This window comes from Mizuhopecten yessoensis, unplaced genomic scaffold, assembly GCF_002113885.1.
Source record: "Mizuhopecten yessoensis strain PY_sf001 unplaced genomic scaffold, ASM211388v2 scaffold11101, whole genome shotgun sequence".
Taxonomy (NCBI): domain Eukaryota; kingdom Metazoa; phylum Mollusca; class Bivalvia; order Pectinida; family Pectinidae; genus Mizuhopecten; species Mizuhopecten yessoensis.
In genome coordinates, this window is record NW_018408880.1 from 1,623,073 (window position 1) to 1,647,153 (window position 24,081).

Below are 24,081 nucleotides of genomic sequence, written 5' to 3' on the forward strand. Positions count from 1 at the left end.
TTTGAATGTAGTTGACTGTAATTGACCCTACTTGACCGTAGTTGACCGTAGGAGCATGGTACTATGGTTAACACTGCTGTCAAAGAGGGTCAAATAATGACAACTATTAGGGTAAGTACATTCACAGTACTGTTAAATACTGTTAACTACGGTCAGTAGGGTTAAGTAATGTTAAGTTTATAACTAAGATGATCTACAACCAACAACGTTTAATGTGTTTATCTAAGGTCACATAAGTCTACTACAGTCAACCACGGTCATCCCCCACTACGGTCAACTACGGTCATCCCCCACTACGCTGAACTTCGGTCATCCCCCACTACGCTCAACTACGGTCAACCACGGTCATCCCCCACTATGGTCAACTACGGTCATCCCCCACTACGGTCAACCACCGTCATCCCCCACTACGGTCAACTATGGTCAACTACGTTCATCCCCCACTACGGTCAACAAGGTGTGTGACTGTAAGATGTGACCGCAGCTTTAACCAATCAAACTGAGGGAAGGTTTAATCAACTGGTTACCACATTTACTGGATGGTCTTGGAGTCCATAAACAGGAGAAATTGTGGTAGAAAAAACCGTTTTATTACACTGACCCAAGCCATCCAAGGAATACACCCGTCAATTCTTTAAAAATCCATTAGCCCTTTCACCCCTATGTAACTTTAGTAGACTCTACCATGCATTGATCTAGGCAAGTCCATTATGGTCTACAGTGATGAAAGGGTTAAAAACCTCTATGACTTTATGATCAGTAAAAATATGCACAACATGTGTAATGAGAACATATATAAGGAAAATGACATTCGGGCAAGTATAAGTAAGTGTTAACAGGTAAATTTGTTTTAACCCTTTCACCCCTATGTAACTTGAGTAGACTACCATGCATTGATATGGATGAGTCCATTATGGTCTGGAGTGGTGAAAGGGTTAATTTGAATTGAAGTGTGTGGAGTAAATTGTACTACTGGTAGTTTGCCTTGAATATTTTGGAGAGATGAGTCAGAGTATTTATCCAGAAATCATCAAAAAGACATTCCATGAGAAAATGAAATGCACAGCAGGCACTCTGTGTAAAAATTTCATAATGAATTATTCCAACCTCTGATTTGGAAGAGTTCAAATGTGTCTCCAGGGGTGAATGAGTTATTCCAGATTTACAGCATTATTGGGGATATTCAGGTTATCTGTTATTCCAGAGAGAGAAAAATGGACAATTAAGCCCCACAGCATTGCCTGCTTCTGTTAATGGGAGTTGTATCTATTTCAATTTTAAATGTAAATAAACAACAAAAACAATTAAAATTTATAAATATGATATAAAAATAATTTTTATTGCATGTTATAAAGATAATTCAGACCTATAAAATTGCACAATTAAATGAAATTATAGCACCGATTTATGTATAAGTTAAAAAACAGTTTTGAAAGTTGGCACGTAACTGGTGACATTAAAGATTGTCTCATTTATAGTACACAGCAAAAGTACAATGGATACATTACGTTGTACCTCATAGCTTATTAACAAATACAAGGAAATTGCACTGACTGTAAAATATTTTGTCATACTCCAACCACAGAACAAATATTAAAAAATAATTCTTAAGTATTTTAATAAATTAAAATTGTTAGTAAAAATGTACAATAATGATACTTTGTGTCATTTCTACACAGCTATTAAAACAGCATGTATAAGTCAAACCATTGAAATAAACAAATACTAGGCAATTATGTGAGAAATAGATTGCTAAAAAAACAAAATTGGAAACTGTCACTTACGTTTATTAAAGGGGTTGAATTTTTTTGATCCTATATCATTTATCTGTGACGTTCCAAATCACAGATTTCATTCTTAAAAATCTCCAATTGTCAATTAACATATGTGTGATAATGTTTAAAGAATTCACCATTTACATTATCCAAACCAATACTGCATCAGTATTATACAATGTTAATCTAAACCAAAACTGCATCAGTATTAAACAATGTTATTGTACATCTTTCTCGGTTTCCGTGTTTTCCTCATTTTTCTCGACTCTTTCTTGCTCTAAATCAGAGTCAAGGTTCAGTACCAGCGGCATCTTTCTGTGGCTCAGCCATTCAATGAACATGCCCAGGTCTCCCAGCAGGATGGTCTCCAACACGTACTGGTGACACAAAAAGATAGTGCATACAGTGATCACTTGGTCCAAGATCCATACTGGCAATACAAGACTCAACAAGTGTTAAGTGTGGAAAGGTAGCACACTTGCTTTCACTAAGGCGGCCGGGGTTTGATTCCCCGATAATTGAATAGGTATGGGGTCACCCTCCCCATGATCACCACCTGGGTTTTCTCAGGGTACTCCATTTTTTCCCCACATTAAGACCCTCACAAGCGCTAATATCTGGGCCAACAAGTGATTGATATAAGTTAAGCCAACTTGTTTCATAAATGTTGTAAAATGATTTTTTGTTTTACATTCAACTCCAGGATAAATGTTGATGCTGGTAAAATGCCATATAATGAGTTTAACCCTTTCACCCCTATGTAACTTAAGAAGACTCTGCCGAGTCCTTTATGGTTTACAGTGGTGAAAGGGTTAACCCTGTACATTTTATAGAATTCAGTTTCTGAAAATTCTATGCACATATTGAACACACTTAAGGTTACTCGACACATCGTCATCAGCGGCCATTTTCATGANCTACAATTCTGGTTTGATCCTAAGCTAATTCCAGCTTTTCAGTAAATTTTTCATTTTTTTTTTATTATCCCACCTATACTTTAATACAATGTTTTGGGATTAATGCCGAAAAGTCTTTGTGGTACATACAGTATTAGAAAACACTGCTGCATCAACTCATCATTATGTGATTAAGTGGCTATATATGAATCAGCATTCTAACCAACTTTAACATGGATGAGTTGCTACAATGTACAACTTTTCAGGATTGATCCAAAAAGTTTTTCTGGTAAGGTAAGTTAAGTTAAAGTTAAGTTAAAGTTTCCAATTACAGGAGCCGATAGAGCTCCTCTTTACTGAACTCAAAAAATTAAACAATTATGTAATATAAAGTTAAAGTTCATTGTTATTTAAATTTGCCCTGTAATTATATTAAAGTTCTTCATTCTGCCAAAGTTTAACTATTTTAACAAGGAGTCATGGTAGTCTAGTGGTAGGACGCTGGGCTCGTGACCGAAGGGTTGTGGGTTCGACTCATGGCACGGCACTGTGTTGTATCTTGGAGCAAGATACTTTACTCTGCTCGTTCCAGTCTACTCAGCTGTAAATGAGTATGTGGTTGGGCAGAGCTAGAATTGTTGAATGCTAGCTGTGAGCGCCGAAATGGCTGCACCGACTGTATGCTCCCTAGGGAGTTGAGAAAGATATTGGCTGGTTGCAAAGACCCTATAACCACGGATAATAATTTGTGAACCGCTTTGAGATGACCTTCAAACTAGGGTGTGATAAAGCGGTATATAAGAACCTCAAATTATTATTATTATTTTTATTCTGTTCTTAAAAGTATTGATATTTGGAGTAAATACAACGTCCTCCGGAAGGTTGTTCCAGGTTTTGACTGTACGAAATGTGAAATAGTTTCTCCTCAGGGATGTTGACTGATATGGGAATATTTTTTTGGAGTTTCCCCTTGTTCTATTTCTGACTGATTCCTCACTCCAAAGCTTAACAAAAGTACATGCCTCTCTATCGTGAATTCTGTTTACAATCTTGTTCATTTCAGTAAAAATGTTTTTTAAGGATCAATCCCGAAAACGTTTCATGTACATGTATCAGGTATAAATGAATTGTTATTGTAGATCAATTTTTGGGACTGATCCAGAAAATCTGCTCGAATGTACACCCCAAAAACATAACTGATTTTTATTTCTGGGATCGATACCAAAACCAATACATACAGTATGAGAAAACAGTGCTGCATCAACTCATCATTATGTGATTAAGTGGCTATATAGATCGGCATTCTAACCAACTTTAACACGGATGAGTTGCTACAAACACATGTTAAACAGAGAATGTAGGACATTTTCCTCTTCTGGAATACAATGGGTTACCTAAGTGGTATATTCACACAAAAATACAAGTGTTTTAGTTATTATTATGTCACTTATGTCAATTTACACATGGCAAAAGACATGAGGGAGAGTGCATGTATCATCTGTACTAAATTGTACCTTGATGGCCTTCTGCATACAGATAGTGAGGATGGAGTAGGCTGGCAGGGACATCACCAACAGACACAGCTTCGCCTGCAAGGCAAGAAGTCAGGAAACAAATCAAACATTGTTTTTGGGGGGTATTGTGAAGATGCCGCCCATAATGTGTTAAATATCCATAAATTCTGGTTATTTACTGCAAAATAAACTGAAATATCGCAATTATCATAAGGATGTCTGTTTCTGAATTTGATGACATCCTGATCAAAATACTTGGTAAACTTTTCAACAGGAGACTTTAAACACCATTGGAATAATGCTATGAGCTCCTTACCTTAGAGTGTAGAAGGGTTTGGTATTCATGGTAGAGAATTGGCCGAGTTTGTTATTGGGATAATGCTGTGAGCTCCTTACCTAATGAGAGTGTAGAAGGGTTTTGGTATGCATGGTAGAGGATTGGCTGAGTTTGTTATTGGTATAATTCTATGAGCTCCTTACCTTATAGTGTAGAAGGGTTTGGTATGCTAGTACAGAATTGGCCGAGTTTGTTATTGGTATAATGCTTTGAGCTCCTTACCTTAGAGTGTAGAAGGGTTTGGTATTCATGGTAGAGAATTGGCCGAGTTTGTTATTGGTATAATGCTATGAGCTCCTTACCTTAGAGTGTAGAAGGGTTTTGGTATGAATGGTAGAGAATTGGCCGAGTTTGTTATTGGTATAATGCTGTGAGCTCCTTACCTAATGAGAGTGTAGAAGGGTTTTGGTATGCATGGTAGAGAATTGGCTGAGTTTGTTATTGGTATAATGCTATGAGCTCCTTAACTTAGAGTGTAGAAGGGTTTTGGTATGCAGGGTAGAGAATTGGCCGAGTTTGTTATTGGTATAATGCTATGAGCTCCTAACTTAGAGTGTAGAAGGGTTTTGGTATGCAGGGTAGAGAATTGGCCGAGTTTGTTATTGGTATAATGCTATGAGCTCCTTAACTTAGAGTGTAGAAGGGTTTTGGTATGCATGGTAGAGAATTGGCCGAGTTTGTTGAGCATGGTGTTGATTTCTGGGTCACATTGTCCAGTGATAGAGTAGGTTCTCTCTCTCAGCTCATCATACCTAGCAAACATTAAGAGTAACTTGTATATGAAGTGTAATAGGACGAGGAATAGTGATAAAGATAGTGTCGTTGCTGGGGCTCGAACCCGCGACCATTGGCTCCCCAGCCCGATGCTCTACCACTGAGCTAAAGGGATATTTCCTACAGCTGACGCTTGTAAGGCAACCTAATTAATCCACATCTTTTACATAAAGCTCTTATGCTATATTTCATAAGTCGTGGGGGCCCATTTTTAGACATGGAGTATAAGGTATAATTAACAGGAGAAGAGATATGCACGGCCAGAATCGGATTCGAACCTTGGACCTCTAAACTCCAGATAGACACTGAACCCACCAATTAAGCTTCCTCAGTCACTGGCAATCAACCCTGATATTTAACCCCATAATAATCTATTTCAAGGGCACTTTCCTTAAGAGACTCAAAACTACTGATATCAGTTGAAAAGCTGTAATCCTGTTTACTTTAAATCTTAGAATATTTATAACTGCCTAATTTAGATGACAAAAACAGGAATCGAGGAGACAACAAAATTGAAAGAATGACCTCATAATCATTTATTATTGCCAACATGTCATATGGGAACATGTCACAGTCTATAGTAAGGTTATGGGAAGATAACTCCAGGGAATTCTGGTGTAGACTGTTAATATATTCCGTCTTTGCGTATTGCAGAGTTATCTTCTCTTGTGACCAGGTATTGATTGTTACTTCATTGGTTTGTGAGAGAAACGTCATTAATTTTTGAGAAAACGATGTACTTTTCTCGCACAAACCAATGACGCAACAATCAATACCTGCTCAAAAGAGAAGATAACTCTGCAATACGCAAAGACGGAATATAGGATCTTACATGAGTTCCATTTCATATGAGATTTATGAAACGAGTCTTAAGAACTTTTCAAAGAGGCTCGCTAAAATGAAAAATTTGTGACAAGTTTCATAAATTTTATTTGAAATAAAAACGAATGTAAGATCCTTTTATCACATAATCAAGATTTGTTGCATTTGTTTGTGTTAAACGACAATTGAACCTTGAAATGTAAAAAGCAGCTATTTTGACTCCAGTGCGTAAGTCTGTGACGTCATATATACTTGTCCTAAGCGTGACGTCACAACCAACTTATATCACAGGGCTGTTTTATCATATAATTACACAAAAAAAATCACATGGGTATTCACTGGCTAACACAGTACAATATGTGATAAATAATAATAACTCACCACTTAGAAGGTGGTACATGGTGAACATCGACATTGCGTGCCATATTGGTTTTGCCCCTCCGCATGTTGATGACATGCTCCTCAAAGAGTGGACTCAAATTGTCAAACACCTGGTATTTCATCTTGAAGGACACCACCTGTTCCCTGTGTACAGAGATGCATTATGTATTGTATATATATATATATGTTTGTGCCATTTACAGCACAATAAAGGTTTTTATATGCCCGTCAAATTTGACGGAACTATTATGGTATGGCGTCGTCCGTCCGTCCGGCGTAAACTTTTGTTTGTCCGGCAATCTCCTCCTACATTTTTCGACCGAACTCTTTGAAACCTGGTATACATTATAATCACGATATGAAGTTGTGTCTCCCTTAAAAGAATTTTGAATCAATATTTTTTGCAAAAGTTATTGCCCTTTGTTTATTTCAGTATTTGATTTTTGTCCGGCAATAATTGTCAGTTATAATTGTTACATTGTACATAGGTAACGTCAGCATCTTAAGAACTACTGAGTCTACAAAGTATACATTATGTGTATGTATAAGCTACAGAGCGAGACAGATTTTTCTCGCACCTCAGACAGAGATATCCCATGTTATACCCCATGCTAGATTTTTCTTTCTCTTACCCTGTACAGGTGTAACCGCATTTTTACCGGTGTGAGATTTCCTTGTCTCACCCCAGGGTTGACGGGATTCCCCTATTCCTAACAATGGCATGACGTCACTTTAACAATACAATGATGTCACGTCAACAATCCATCAACGTCACGTCAACCCTGAATTTATCATGTAACGTTATCATTACATTGTGCATATGATACACAATGAAAGAACAGGGTAAGAGAAAAAGAATCATTCACTCCCTTGTGGGTGAGATAGTGGAATCTCAACCCTCGGGGAAAGATTCTTTAGTTGCCAAACACTCCGCAAAGCCTCGTGTTTGGCAACTTAAGAATCCTCCCCCTCGGGTTGAGATTCTCCTATCTCACCCCCAAGGGGGTGAAAGATTCTATTAATCTCGTCCGATCTGTCTTGTACCTTTACGTGACTTTTCGCGGAATTTTTACACTATGATGTATTCATCCGTGCGTTAACTGCTTGAAATTGAAAAATTTCATTATAAATGTTCCGTTTTGTCGTTATATGTATATTTTACATGTTGTTAGATATTTGATGTTGTAGATAAAATTCTACACTGTGGAATACGTTGTAATCTAATTGTAAGGACAGACTACATTTTTACGCAGAAGCATTCAAATGTAGCTTTAGTCGTGAGAAGGTCATTATCCTTTGAGGCCCAAGGTCGGATACTTGTAGCTTTTAGCAAAATTGAATAGTTGTTTTCGAGCTAATGTGCAAGTAAAAAAATCAATTGCCTGTAACTGAGCGAGATCGGGTTATCTCAGTCTCGGGCTTAGATTCTGTAACATCCCAAACGAGGCTTAAGCCGAGGTTGGGATTTTGTTACAGAATCTTAACCCTCGACCGAGATAACCCGATCTCAATCAGGTAAAAGAATTTATTAGACAGATACCCATCAAGTGAGTAAATCTCGCCCTGTTTAACCTGTACTATACTTACCTGCACTGTTTCGTCACGTTTGTCAATGTAAACTTCTTACTTACCAGAAAAAAATACAGGGTTTTAAAATATCAATTCCATGAAATATAATCCCAATGAATTTGTTCCCATACAAAAATAATGAAATTTAACCCCAACGAAAATATTATGCCTAAACAGTTCCTACTTGACAAGGACAGATAGAGCAATGATGGACCACAGGCAAATTACGGGGATCATGATCAGCCAGGCCACTTCTGATGATGGCGGGCTAAAAATCTTACCCTTGACTGTAAAAATTAATCTTCCTGTACATTTAGATGTTCTTGTTAGAATGCTCCCCAGGAATGATTAAAATAACATTTCAATGACTTACTATAACCTCTAGTGACCAGTTTTGTTAAAACCCTTTCACCCCTGTTTGACCATAATGGACTCATCCACATCAATGCATGGTAGAGTCTACTAAAGTAACATGGGGGTGAACAGGTTAAGTGACATTGAGATTTGACTTACAATTTATAAAGTGATGCACAATCATTCCTACCTTTCCATTTTCTGTAGCGAGGCCTCCAGTTCCTGTTGAACTGTGGATCGGATTTTGTGAAGTTTTTTCCTGTTATTATATGCTAAGTTGCCTACGTCTTTTGTATTGGTACATTTTCTGTAACAGCAAATAAAAACTGATTTATAAAATCAGTCTCCCTCTAAAAATAAACATGCACAGGAGTCATCTGCCACTAAGGCTTTGAAACCTTATTGACATATTATTTTGGTAAATTCCTGAAATAAGCTGTTTTTTGCATCATGATAAAGTGTGAAATTGGCAAAAATTTACATCCTGGGTCTAAAACTGTTTAAAGCCTGAACTTTTAAGTTAACTGCATTAAACAAATATTAAAGTAAAAATTTTGAAATGGGACATTTGAGATATATCTGAATCATTTCTGATACTGTGATGATTCTCAATCCCTATATATATACATGTTACTTTTCCTTTGGGTTTCAATCTTTTTTACCAGGTAACTCATTCATCTCTACCTATATAATTTGCCCAGCCATTGGTTTGGTAAGGTTTAAATGTGAATGAGTTAATATGTATGAGATTCAATATTTTGTCTGATCTCGCCCTGAAGATTAGAATGCTTACAAAGCTTTCCAAAATTTTCCAAAAAATACTGATACTTTTTTCAGGTTGATTCAATACTTCTTTTACAGTAAATTTCAAATATTAATATTTTAAATACAAACAAAAGTTTGGATTTATTCTTCCATTTTTTCAAATTTGAAGAAAATGAAAACTTATCAGTGTATTTTGAAGATTTGTTATATAATTTTCTAAGTACAATAATAAATGATGAGTATAAACAAAATAAAGATGGATTTACTAAAATCTGATATGTCACTAAAATTACTTTCATTTCTAATGATTATTTTTTTTTTAATACTGTCTACTGTTAAATATAAGCTTTTTTCTAAAATATTTGTAGTTGATTTTAAAACAAGAGGCCCAGACTCACCTGAATATGGTTAAAATATTTGGTATGAAGTAAAGATATAGCACTCCATGGTAGGTGCTATAAGTACATATGAAATTTCAGAAAGATCCGTCCAGTACTTGAGATATAACGAGAACAAACTTCAAACAGAGCCCCACCCCTATGCCCCTAGGGGGGTCATACCAACTGTTTATACAAAATTGAGTCCCCTTGGCCTAAGGATGCTCCAGACTTATAAGGATAAAATCCCTTAATCCCAGTACGGTAGAAGAAGGATTTTAAAGGTTTTACCTCTATTTCCCCTATTGGGCCCCGCCCCTCTGCCCCCAGGGGTGCCACACCCACCATTTATACAGAATTGAGTCCCCTTGGCCTAAGGATGCTGCGGTATGGCATAAGCTCACCATGGTCCTTGGGACCAGGTGAGCTAATAAAACTGGTTCTTATAAAGATTATAAAACTTGAAAATGTTCTACTATGAAATAATGTGCTTTATTTAGCATGCATTCATTTTTGATGAAAATGTAATGGGTTTTTTCAGTCACCCCTGAAATTTCATAATGAAATATTCCATCATTTGAATTGGAAGAGTTCAAATGTGTCTTCAGATGTGAATGAGTAAATTTTCACCATAATTAACCTGGCACCCTTTTTTGATGCAGTTGGAAATCATTAATATCAGAGCACTTCAATCCCCTTCTACATACTTTTTTTTGGTCGGTGATGATTTGGGATATTTCTCACTGGCCACTTGCTGCCAGATCGGCAATTTCTTGGAGGGAGGCATTTCTTTTTTTTCTGTGCCAAATGAAGAGGTAGGTTCCTCTACGTGTGGTGTTTGACTCGGTCCAGGAGAACTTGATGACGCTGCGGAACCACCACCAGGTGAAGTAGAATTCTGATTGCCAATTCTCCTGTATGTTTAATTTAACATTAATATTTCTAACTGTTGAGTTACACTTTACTGAACTTAATTACTATTGATATAATATCTAAGGGCCTCTATGATTTTCATTTTAAAGAATTCCCTAAACCAGAATAAACAAAAAAAGACATAAAACAAACCCAACAAAAACAGAAATGTACACCATTAGGAGTTCACTCCGGACATGCCCACTGCCAAAGTTAATTATCTAGAAAACAGGATGTGTCGTCTATGCAGGCAACTCTAATGAGATTATGAAGACGGGATCTAAGGAAGCACTGTATGATGTCTGAGCCCAATCAACCTAAAGAAACTGGACTTCTCACACAGAAACAATGGCGACATTGACCTTTGACTTTCGAACCTAAAAAGCAATCCCAAGCAAGCACTATTGGTAAGGAAGGACTGTATGAAGTCCGAGTTTGATCATTAAAAATAAACTGAAGTTATCGCACGGAAACAGATTTTCTATTTATAATAAGGTTAACCTTGACCTTTGACCTTCCGACCTCAAAAACAATCCCAAGTAAGCCCTTTTAGGATGGAAGCACTGTATGAAATTTGAGTTCAATCAACCCCAGAGTTATCGCATGGAAACCTTGTTTCGGATGACGCAACCGAAGATGACGATAAAGTAATAAAGACACGAAAATGAACCTCAAAGCAACACACGAATATCCTGACTTGCCAAGGATTACTTAACTGGAACTCCTCTCAATCGTTATATCATCTATAATATACAATGGAAAATACTCCAAATTGAAACGAGAGTTCTGAAAAAAAATAAAGTAATTAGTACGTTAATTGCTTCGGTATTCTTACTGTCGCTTTGAGAGTGTGTGTGTAATACCTTTTGAAATCTGACCCTACATTTGTACAGAGCCCAATATAGTTTGCAAAGTTATTCTAAGGTGCTAAATTACAGCAATTGAATGAACAGCAGTATTCCTAACAGCGACAGTTGTATAAATATAGTAAATAAAAAATGGCATTCAAATCAGCTTTCTACATCAGGTGTATGTAACGAGACATTTATCTCAATATCCATATGAATGTTATATAAAACAAAACACAAAGACTACAATTATATAAAACAAAACACGAAGACTACAATTATATAAAACAAAACACAAAGACTACAATTTTATAAAACAAAACACAAAGACTACAAATATATAAAACAAAACACAAAGACTACAAATATATAAAACAAAACACAAAGACTACAAATATATAAAACAAAACACAAAGACTACAATTATATAAAACAAAACACAAAGACTACAATTATATAAAACAAAACACAAAGACTACAATTATATAAAACAAAACACAAAGACTACAATTATATAAAACAAAACACAAAGACTACAATTATATAAAACAAAACACAAAGACTACAATTATATAAAACAAAACACAAAGACTACAATTATATAAAACAAAACACAAAGACTACAATTATATAAAACAAAACACAAAGACTACAATTATATAAAACAAAACACAAAGACTACAATTATATAAAACAAAACACAAAGACTACAATTATATAAAACAAAACACAAAGACTACAATTATATAAAACAAAACACAAAGACTACAATTATATAAAACAAAACACAAAGACTACAATTTTATAAAACAAAACACAAAGACTACAAAAATATAAAACAAAACACAAAGACTACAAAAATATAAAACAAAACAAGAAGACTACAAATATATAGAATATAGGGTGGTGTGTTCATTAGAACCTAGAATGCAGACGTAAAAAGATTTTGGATCAATGATGTGATGGGAGTTTGCTAGTAACTTGAGTTTCTGAGGGTGGGAAGTGTGCAGCTGAGTGAAGTCTTTCTGAGGGACAGGGAATGTACTATAGGGTCTTTTTATCATTCTGGATTTGATAATTAAGACTAAACTAAGGGCCCACTTGCAGCGTATTTTAGCATTTATCATCCATAACAACATAGATTACATGACAACTTTAACATATAAGACATAACCAACTACATTTATCAGATCCAGTGAAAATCCACACCAATATCTGAAGAGATGGTTGGGAAATATCTGTCAGCTGCATTTGACAAAATGTGGATTATCTCCCTTTAACTGTCATGCTATTAGACATTGCCAATTAAACCATCTTGCATGACATGAGACAACTCCTGAAGATGAGGGAGGTGATTTAAATTCCTACTATCACTTGGCATTTTTCTAAGACATGATCCAGTTTCAGGATCAGGCTTATAGTTTTACCAGAAACTACTATATTACAATTAACTCATTCACCCCTAAAATTTCATTATGGGCTATTCCAAACTTTGAATTGAAAGAGTTCAAATGTGTCTTCCGGGGTGAATGAGTTAATACTTGAACTTTATGTTTCCTATGTTAAAAAGTAATTAATAAACTTCTACTCAATGCAGGGTTTTCATGCTCAAATGATATAAATATATATATATCCCACAATGGATACATTAAACACACGTTTCCATGGTAACTGGACAGGTTTCTAAGGTTACGTACTTCCACTGCATGGCCTTAAGGATGAGGTTGGCATGCATTCCCATCCCTGCTGATGGAGCCTTCCGGCCAATTTGTAAGTTCACCAATTCCTCCCAGGTTTCAATGATGATCTGTTTCTTCTTTTGTATTAAATTCAGAACAGCCTCCATCGGAACACGCATAGACTTCCTGGAAAACAAAAAATATTCTTGAACAAAGGGGGACTGGGCTAGGCATACGTCACCTTAACTCATCAAATCACATTTCAGCACAATCCTGGTCACGGCACCATTTGTAACAGTGAAGAAAATAGTGTGCTTTGACTAGGGATCGAACCCCGATCCCTAGGTGCCTAGTCGGATGCTCTACCACTGAGCTAAAGGGAAATTCCCTACAGCTGATGCTTGTAAGGCAATTTAGGCTTCATTCGCGTATCCCGGTTGAAACGATACAGGTGGTGCAGAAAAAAATCCACGATTAGCGAACGCATTAGAACCGTTCTATAAGCACAGCTAAAAATGCTTAGTTTCAGAGAATAAATAACAATGTATTAAGAATATAATGCCCTTCTTTCACGCGACCACTGAATTACATAACATATCTTAAAAACTACATGTGGCTTGACATTGTTTAAAAAAGAAATAGCGCAAACTAGCAATAGTTAGCATTTTAGTTTTGGTCAGGTACGTCTGGACCCCTCAATCTACATGTGCCAAATTTTCCTGAGGTTAGCCCGACGGTTCCGATCTGTGCCAAATTTTCTTAACAGGTTCAACAAGTTATGGGAATGTAACCCTAATCAATGCACATCTTTTACATTTTGACGCATAAAAAGATCAATGTGAGCAGGGGCCCCGCAAAGCTATACTTATATTTCCACAGGGGTCCCGCAAAGCTATACTTATATTCCCACAGGGGCCCCACAAAGCTATACTTATATTCCCACAGGGGTCCCACAAAGCTATACTTATATTCCCACAGGGGTCCTGCAAAGCTATACTTATATCCCCACAGGGGTTGTATTTTGAAGGTTAATTTTTATATGTACATATGCATATGTGACCTTTGGTGTACAATTTCAAATTCAAAGAATACTTATAATTAATAATAATAATAAAAATGATTATTCAACATTCTTATAAACCACTTACAATGTGTGTATATATCCCCTAGAGACAAAACAACCCTTTAAAATGACATATTTTGATTCGTGTCTCTCAGATAAAATCATTAGATCTTAGAATATGGGGATAGTTTAGCAAATCCACTAGACGAATTTGCTAAATTTAAGGGTAAAAAATTAGGAGTCTTTCTCCTAAATAGGGAGAGTTTGCAAATACCCCGGTATGTATGTGGTATTAAGCTTAAGGCCAATCATCCTCTTCTGAGCAATGAGCCTCAAATCCTTTTCTTTTATGTAATCTTTATCTCTGCAGTACCCCATCCCCAATACGTTTTTTTTTATCCCACAATCACATTTCATAGTGACCCCCTGTACTTTAAGTTGGATTATTACGGTAATTTACATTAACAGATATTAATGTATTTTCACCTCCTTCCAAAACTAAGTGGTGCCTTTGGTGAAGAAAAAGTGTTGGAGATGGTAGATGATGGCAGTTCCTGTACCACTACTTTGCGACCAGCCGGGGGGATGCTGAGATCGGGCAATTTAACGTGGTTGTTACCTCCATCTGTACCAGAGTCCACTGTCGTAGTGGAAACCTTATGCAGCTTGGAATGAAATCGGCTACTACAAAATAATGTTAAATCAACATCAAAACAAGTGATAATAACAGAATTGAATTTCACAGATGATATAGCAGGAAAAATGGTGCATCAAGAAAACATGATAATAACCAAAATGTGACATTAAGTGACATGATATTAAGTGAAATGTACTTTACCTTCTAAGTTTTAAGTCTTTTTTTTTGTAAAGAATATTGAATTCTTAAGACTCATTTATTATTATCAAAAATATAACCAACTTCAAATTAAATTTAAAAGAATCAAGGTTTCTTTAAGTTTGAATTCTTTCTTATGGAAAGAAAATGTTGGTTGAAAAAAAATGCCTCACTCACTGTACTTATAACATAGACAGTTTGAAGTAATGTCCTGAAGTATTGTTTTACTATGTCAATTAGCTAGGTGCTCTTCAGTTTGAGCTGATAGGGATTCCTTCTGCCTACACTTCCTAAATCTATCAATTTTCTCCCTCGGGTCAAAGCTTCAAAGACTCACCATTTTTACCCTCATTTTGTCCTTTTGAAACCAGCAAAATTCTTTTATATGCTAAAATTCTATAGAAAAGTTCAACTCTAGCATTCTATACTAGTAATTTGTCAATGAAAGGGGTTCGTTGTTGTAGATGTGTTTTAGGCTTTTTTTTGCTCGCATAAAAGGAAAGTTTATAATATAATTACTCGCAAACCATACAGCAGTTTGTTAATTGTTTTGCTCGCATTTAAAAAAAATCATTACTGTATTCAAACTCCAGGATAGTTCATTTTTACATTAACACAGCACCACAGTGAGTTGTTTTATTCATATAATAGCGTATCAGTTCATGTTTTACTCACAGGACATAGCAGTTTTTTTCCCCATTCAGATAGCAAAGTTATAATACTCAATTCATTATCAAAATAACTAAAACATGATTTACAAAAGATATGTATAAAGCTTGGAACTATCTCATTTATCATTAGTTCATTACTAAAGTTTAATGATAAAAATTAAACTGATTTATTTCAAAGCACAAATCACGTTTATATTAAGTGGTGGGTTGGTACTTCAACCTACAGTACATGTAGCTGTATAGCTGAGCATATGACTGTCAGAGTTATCTCCCCTATAACTTCCTCTTTCTATCCAATGGTACCAGTAAGCACAGTCATATTTTGTCAAAAGAAATTCAAGTTTTTGTATCTGAATTTTTGCAAGTTTTGCAATTTTGCACAAGTTTGATCAAGTTGATCTGCATATCTCCGTCTCAGAGTCGGTAACCACATCTGTATGAAGCAGCAGCCATGTAATTGCCAAACCTTATTTTTTTTTATCAAAGTAGCTAATTTGGTGTTTGCATTTTCTGTGTCTTTGATAACTTTTTTTACTCACATTGCAAGGTAGTTCAGTTTACTTTCCCTATCCCCAGTATGAACGGGTGCGAGATGGCTGGGGTTATAGTACTTTTCCAGTGCCTTCACTGCGCCTAGAGACAGAGGAGTCTGGAAAAATTTGTTTTACAAAGTTTGTCATTTGGTCAGGTTAAATATATATACGTTGCCTGCCTTGGTCCTATCTGTATCTACAGTGATATGTTTTTCATTGGTCAGAAATTTCTATTATAGTTTTGGCAAAAGAACCAGATGTACCTTCTGGTTTTCTGAAGTGTAATGAGTGGGCTAGGTGACTTGGTTTTTTCTTCAAGTTTTGAGAGTGGACTAGGTGACTTTTACATTTTCACAAGTTTTGTGGAGGGCTTAATTTTCAAATTAGTTTTCTGAGTTTTGGTGAGTGTGCTAGGTACCTTTATTTGTGTTTCTGAAGTTTTCGAGATTCACAGTGCTCAGGGTGACTTTGAGATTACGAGGTTTGGAGAGCGGACATTGTGATTTTGGGTGTTTGACATTTGGAGAATGAGGTTTTGGGTTTCTGGCATGACATGAGGGAAGTTATCAAGCCAGAATATTTCAGCTTTCTGAGGTTAAGGAATTGTTTTTGACTACGTATTGATTTTTGAGGTTTGGAGAGTGTGCTATGTGACTTCAGTTTCTGAGGTTTGGGAATTAGTTAGATGACTTAATGGAGGTTGTGGAGTGGGCAAGGTAAATTTGGATCAATGATGTGATGGGAGTTTGCTAGTAACTTGAGTTTCTGAGGGAAGTGTGCAGCTGAGTGAAGTCTTTCTTAGGGATGGGGGAATGTACTATAGGTGATTTGGGGCTTGTAGAGGATTCAGTTGTCAAAGTCAACTGAGGTTTCTTTAACTCATTCACCCCTGAAATTTCATAATGGACTATTCCAACCTTTGAATTAGAGGAGTTCAAATGGGTCTTCATGGTTGAATGGGTTAATCTACATTGGCTTTTTTCTTAAAGTTTCAGGCAGATTATTCCATTTGATGATATGGTTTATTATACATTATAAAGGCGAAACTTTTCTTTTGAAAACTAGAATTTGAAGGTAGAGTAAAAAGGAATGTAAGTATCGAAACCCCTAACGAAAATGGTAAGTTACTGAATATTTATAAGACAGGTGGGTAGGAAAATGTTTCATTTAATATGGATTAGCATATATTCTGTTTGAAAAACAAGGGAGATTATTAAGAAAATATGGGTAGGAAAGGCAACTAAACGAGGAAGTTGAAGAGAAAAAATATTTTGTAAAGAAAATTAAAGACCATACTGAAGGTAAATTAGCAAAACATATAATTTAAACAAAATATATATACAAAAACAGGAGAGTCGAGTCATTTACAGCATATTGGTACCTTGGATTTTAGGTCACGACCTTTCATATTATGGATAGACACAATCACAGTGTACAAGCACTCCAGGTATTGCAGATGGTCCCGGCGAATTCTTTCCTTCTTTTCCCTGTAAAAATGATAATGAATAATTCAAGGTGGTGTAGGAATGTGCAAAACTAGATCCAAAGGAATACATAAATTAATAATTATAATAAGAATAATTTGAGGTTCTTATATACTGCTTTATCACAACCTTGTTCATCTCAAAGCTGTTCACAAATTATTATCCGTGGTTATAGGGCCTTTGCAATCAGCCAATATCTTTCCCAACTCCCTGGGGAGCATACAGGCTGTGCTGCTATTTCGGTGCTCACAGCTAGCTTTCAACAATTTTAGCACTGCTCAACCATGTACTTATTTACAGCTGAGTAGACTGGAACAAGTGGAGTAAAGTGTCTTGCTCAAAGATACAACACAGTGCCCTGACGTGACTCGAACCCGTAACCCATTTGGTCACGAGCCCGGTGTCTTAGCACTAGACTACCGTGCCTCTTATTATTAAATTAAATTGAGGACCATAACTCATATTATCAATGGAAACAATTTGATGGTAACACAGGCACGGGTTAATGTTAAGGGTAAGATGTTGTTACGATACTTTCATCCTTGAAATTTCAGGGGTTCCGCTCACTTACGTTTCCTGCATCAAATTGAAGGCACTGACTGACTGTAGGCACAATTTCACGGGCGATACATGCAGTCTACATTGATCCTTTGAGGTATTCCGTCTTTGCGTATTGCAGAGTTATCTTCTCTTGAGAGCAGGTATTGATTGTTACGTCATTGGTTTGTGTGAGAAAATTACGTCGTTTTCTCAAAATTGATGACGTTACTCTCACAAACAAATGACGTCACAATCAATACATCAGAAGGATTTGTGATGCACCGTAACAGTATGATTGACGAACCCTGAAGTCAGGTGTGGCTCCCCTGTAACTTTCAAAGGCTCGGTAACAGCTGATTGAACGAGGAAGTTTCGAGGGAGATCAGTTTGTAGGTCAACATGAGGAAGTCTCCCTCTTAATGAGGGAGGGTTCCCAGCTGTGTTGTTGCATGTTCTACTGAACTGCAATTGATTTGGCCGTGCATGCCATAAAATACATGGGAAAATGAAAAAGTACAAGCAGACAGTACAGTATTAAATTTGAGGTTTTGACATTACATAGGGTGTGTACTGTGTACCCCAATAGTGTTTTCGTGATTATGTCAAAATCATGAATTATTCCAACCCCGAAAATCTTTCAATTTAAAACTGTCACAAGAATAACCTGACGTATGTCAGTAAATAAATAATTAATTGATTAAACTCACGTAATACCACTAGCGATTTTCATCAGTGGACTAAAACTTTCCTCTAGGTCTTCCATGGAGTCGCCTTCTTCAATGGGATCCATCAAGACTCTGGGAAAACTTTCAAAATCCATGTTAGAGGGCAACGCCAAGGACTTTCGTATCCTTGTCATCCTGCGCAAAACATTAGACTCCATCTGCTCCTGTTCCAATAATGACATGGTGTCGTCATTCTCACTGTCATTGTCATCTTCTTCCGAGTCGGAATCGGCCATGTGAACCAGTCCCAATTGTAGATCTTTTATCGACATGAGAACCATATCATTGTCCGAACTGCCCTCATCTTCACCCTTCTTTTGTAACTCCTAGGTGTGGAATCGTAAAAAGGCTTATATTATTCGTGAAAAAGGTAATTGTTTCAAGCAAGCTCCATTCACAACTATGGATACTTGTATAAAACCTAGGAGCATTCTATGGTTTAGTTAGGAAATCAGTTCTATAAAGTCAAGAGGGAAAATGAAGTTTAGAAGCTAGTATAGGTGCAAGTCCATTTGTGCAATGTTCTAGCAGCTAAAATGTGATCGTTTTCCTTGAATAATAAACATTATCACTATTTAGTATTAATGAAATAAACATCTTTGGTATAGAGAGGGCAGTACTAAATCAAAAACATTTTTTGGGATTATATTTATATCATCCCCAAATTAATATTTCAGGACCTCCTGATTTTCCAATCGAAATATAGATTTTATTTTAATGAGAGATTAAATAAATACCCCCAGATGAAATTCTGTAACAAATTGAAACATTTGCCATTTAAGGTGATTTGTAATTAGAGACCTAGAAATCTGTTCTGTAAGTGTTAAAACTTGGTCAAATTCTTTATCCCAACATCATTGAGAGCGTGCAGAATATTCTTCAAACTACAATTTAACACCTAAGTCTGTATTCATGAAACCATTCTCATGCTCAAGCACAAATTCTGTATTTTTTACTTACTTAATTATTTGACATCTTAAAAAAGTCAAGTTTAAACATTAAAAACAGCATGTGGCATTAAGTCTTCCTAAAGTTCTCCCTAGTCATTGACAAAGTGTGAATTTCTATACAATTCTTTATCAATGGAACAAGAAATTGGGCTTGAGGACAGAGTCTGAGTTGAGCAGGTGAATATTTTTGTGAATTAAAAACAGGCCCTTGATCCTCAATATGTACATATTGTGCCCACAATAGCAGTTTAATTTTTCTAATAAAATTCCTGTAATTTGCTTGCATCATTTGCATTGAAACATCCCCCACACAGAGGGATATTTACAGATTTTGATAAAAGTATCAAAATTACCATCCCATTTTTTTCTGCTTTCAAAACCATCTTAACGTTGAAAGCAATTTTTCAAAATATTTTGTTTCACATAAAAGAATTATTTTGGTAGAAGCACGCTTTTTACTAACTTCTAATTGAACAGACTAAATGACATTTTTAACCGACCAACTTTTGTAAAATTATATAAAAGATATGCAAGTAAAAGGTGATTGGACAGGCCAAAATCGGAACTAAACCAGTCATTTGGCCTGCTGTCTGTTCGTAATGAAAACCCTGTAGATATAGCCAATCCAAACAACAAGTACTGTTCTATCCTATTTTGAAGGACCATTTACCTGTTGCTGTCGGACATATTCCTCATAAGACTGACCACCTCGTACATAGCGTATGACCTTGGCATCCTCTGCTAGTTTCTCTCTGACCTTGCGATAACCGTTTAATTGTGGAATCGACACCAACTCTTCTGACTTTGCAGGTCCCTCTGCTCTGTCCGGACTTTGGATCTGAAAATAAACCTTTCATTATATGAATGTGAAATTTTGTTGAATGTTCATTACATTATGGGACTTTTATGGGAATTTATAGATAGTGGTTAATCTGATCAGCACAGGTCATATGTCATAAGAATATTTAATTTAAGCCAAACAAAAAATATATTTGCTGTGCCTTCCCTAAACTTTTTAAGGCAATTTCAAAGTTGGTTTGGTTTGGTTTAGTATTGTTAACGACCTATCAACAGTCATTTAAGGACGGCCTCCCCTGAGTGCAAGATGCATGTGTGTAGCGTATATGATGTGTGTGTGTTTTGGGAGGCTGCGATATGTTCGTGTTTGTCTCCTTGTGATAGCGAGGAACTAATGCCGACTTTATAGTGCTACCTCACTGAAACATACTGCCGAAGACACCCAGCAGGACACCCCACCTGGTCACATTATACTGATAACGGGAGAATCAGTTAAGCAGGAGTAGAAACTACCATTTTTACAGACTCTGGTATGTCTTGGCCATGGGACAGAACCCAAAGCCTTCCTCACAGAGGCGAAAGCTCAACTAAAGGCCAAAAGTGAGGCATTTTTTAAGGGAGACATTAGGAAGAAGAAAGTTGTTTAGAAAGAAGACAGAAGATAAGATCCCAAATTTAGTCGCCTCTTACGATCATGCAATGGGGGCAGCAGGTTCAAAGAAGCACTGTTAAAGTGAAGTTCACTCTGCTTTATAAACCATATAAAATTATTAGTTAAACTATACTTGAACACCAAAAATAATTTATTTTCTTCCTTTTAGAAAGTGTTGGATCAATGCCAATTACTTTGCTATGATTCTTTATGAGCTCTTTGAATGAAGACTTTTAATAATTTTCCCCTCGAAAAAATATAAAAATATTCACCACACCTGAAATATTCATCAAAACTATAAAGAAGGTCCCCTATATAATTACTTCTCCTTCAATTTTGATGACTGGTAACACTTTTTTCTTCTTTCGGTCTGGTTTGGCATCATAAAACTGCTTGTGAGGTGCAGACCAAACCTGTAACAAAAAAGGTGTATAATGGTTCTTAGCGAAACGTAGGTGTAGGTATTATAGTGAACCTATAGGTAGTACATGTATATAACGATGGATGGAAAATGTTGGAAAACACCACTTTACAAATGTTCTTGTTAGATACATTGTGACATAAGACATGCAAATACAATGCATGTTGATTATATCTACTCTACCATCTCATATGTAATGGTTTGACCTAAAATATAAACTTCATTAATTTTGCAACAATTATGAAACAAATTATTCATACTTATATCAATCACTCAACCACTCAATGGTAGATATGGTGGGTAAAATTTGGAACAGCATTGCATATATGCATGCATCATTATTTAGATGTGTGCATTGTCCAGTAGTCAACGGTTGTTGCAAATTAACCAGTAAAAATAAAAGTGCTTTCATTTAACGTAGATGAAATTACATGAAATAAATATATATATATATATGTGTGTGTGAAAATAAGAGCTGTTAGATAAATGTATGTGATCCTAATTTAAAAAATTGTTTTATGTCCTTCAAACATTATTTCTTAATTTGTCCTTTAGAGTTAATATTTGCTAGATATCTTATCTGGCTGACATGCTACATCTAAATAGTCATATATATGGCTCCTCAATTATTTACTACAAACATGAAAGCCAAAAAATTGCAAAGATGAACTTATATATTATATACAGCACAATACCTGGTCATCAAGGGTGTTTTGAAGGGTTTTCAGTACAAGGTCATAAGGGTCAAGGACAACTTCCCCTCCAAGTTCACGATATGGCTCACAGGGGGTGGTGTGAAAGCCCTTTTCCAGGTTGCTTAGGCGACGTAAGTAATGGCGTTTCCATAACATCTTCGGCCGCTCCTCCAGTAGATTTGTATTGGTTCTGTTCCATACTTTTTTGAATTTGTACGGCTTGTCTAGAATTTGACAAATTTAATTAAAGTGTATTAATTATTATTAGTTCTACAAGTTTTTAGCTACTCTGTGGCACCCAAACAATTCTCTGGACAATGGATGAAATGCTCTATAGACTGGCCCAGAAAATTGAGAAAAAATTACCCCATAATTTGATTATTTCTGATTGGAAATAGGACGGAAATTCTGCCCAAATGTGACTTCAAAACACTGAAGGTATAATTACAATTTTTAGTAAATATTATAGTCATGCTAAATTCCCAATAGACCTAGGGTTTGCAAATTTAATCTCTCCCCCCATATTCTTTTAACAAGTAGGAAATGAGATAAACAACACCATTCAAGATTCACATTGTAAAGTATGGAATGTTGACATGGTGCTAAAATATTATTTTTGTTTTATATACTTAAAATTACAACATTTGCACAGGCCCCACATCTTCTTGGCCCCTGTGGTACAGAATGGTAAAGAAATGGAAATGTTCAAAGTGGGTGGAAACTGATGTTTTACCTGGCTTTGGGTTATAGTGGTTCCTTACAATTTTGGTGATATCATTGCTGATGGGTGTTGCTCGAAAACTTGTCATGGTATTACATTTCTAAATTCTGAAACTGAAAAAAAATAAGAATGATAACATATATGTGCACTGCAGTCACAGGCGTTTGTTTCTATCAATACAAATGGTCATATCAATAAGAAGTCAAACCCTACTCATATAATATACCAATATTTTATATGAGTAGGGTGTGACTTATTTTTATTGATATAAACAAATGCCTGTGACTGTAGTGCAGGTCAGATGTAAAGTTATGAGATTTTCGGAAAGCATTACTAAAAAAAAAACACCAGAAGGGAGTAAAATTGAACTGGAATTGGGTGAGTCCAAAAATGAAATATATGTGTTAGATTATGAGTCATAAGGTAACCTAACTGGGTAACCTTACAATCGTGACCGTATGGCCAAGTTCAACATGTTTAAAACTAAAAGAGATGCTTGTTTGCGCTTGGTAAAAACAAAGAAGATATATGAAATTATGTTGTATCTTGGTAGTAACCACTCGAGCTACCCTAAAAAAAATCTAAATTCGACTGACTTCCTTGTGATACTCACATGCATATATACTGTTTCCTTACCTTTTTTTTCCTATCATGGCGCCATGTTTACTTCACTACATGCTTTATGACGTCATAAAATAACCCTCGGTTGCCGCCCTTGTTCCAGAGGTGCGTTCGTTTACAGCTAACGTCGATTCTTCACATGTAAAAAGATCGCCTCACAAATTTGCCGTTAGTTTTAATCTTATTGGAGATAAATTTTCGGCTCCTAGCACAGTATTCTCATTTTTTTGGCAGCGTATTTTGTTTAATTAAAAGAAATTATCCAAATTATTTCAGATATTTGGTTTAATTTACAATTCGTGATGTAAAATGGACCCGGAATTGAAAAAACACACCAATACACTGTATTATAATTCTGATTGCAAAAAG

General features: G+C 35.9%; 1 protein-coding gene across 2 annotated transcripts; it reads right to left on the reverse strand.

Moving 5' to 3' along the window:
• Window positions 1–1,346: 1,346 nt before the first annotated feature.
• On the reverse strand, window positions 1,347–23,787 carry LOC110465751. Of its 2 annotated transcripts, none has more exons than XM_021521791.1 (16): window positions 23,728–23,787; window positions 23,104–23,204; window positions 22,371–22,594; window positions 21,578–21,667; window positions 20,475–20,642; window positions 18,837–19,180; window positions 17,487–17,592; window positions 16,112–16,221; window positions 14,553–14,750; window positions 13,022–13,189; window positions 10,272–10,478; window positions 8,613–8,729; window positions 6,500–6,643; window positions 5,151–5,274; window positions 4,186–4,260; window positions 1,347–2,152 (listed from the first exon to the last, which is right to left on the reverse strand). In XM_021521791.1, the coding sequence occupies exons 2-16, from the start codon at window positions 23,177–23,179 to the stop codon at window positions 1,994–1,996; spliced, it is 2,310 nt and encodes a 769-aa protein (XP_021377466.1). In that variant the 5' UTR covers window positions 23,180–23,204; window positions 23,728–23,787; the 3' UTR covers window positions 1,347–1,993. The 2 variants fall into 2 exon arrangements, with proteins under 2 accessions (XP_021377466.1, XP_021377467.1); XM_021521792.1 differs by having other exon boundaries at window positions 23,104–23,198; window positions 23,728–23,765.
• Between the last annotated feature and the right edge of the window lie 294 nt (window positions 23,788–24,081).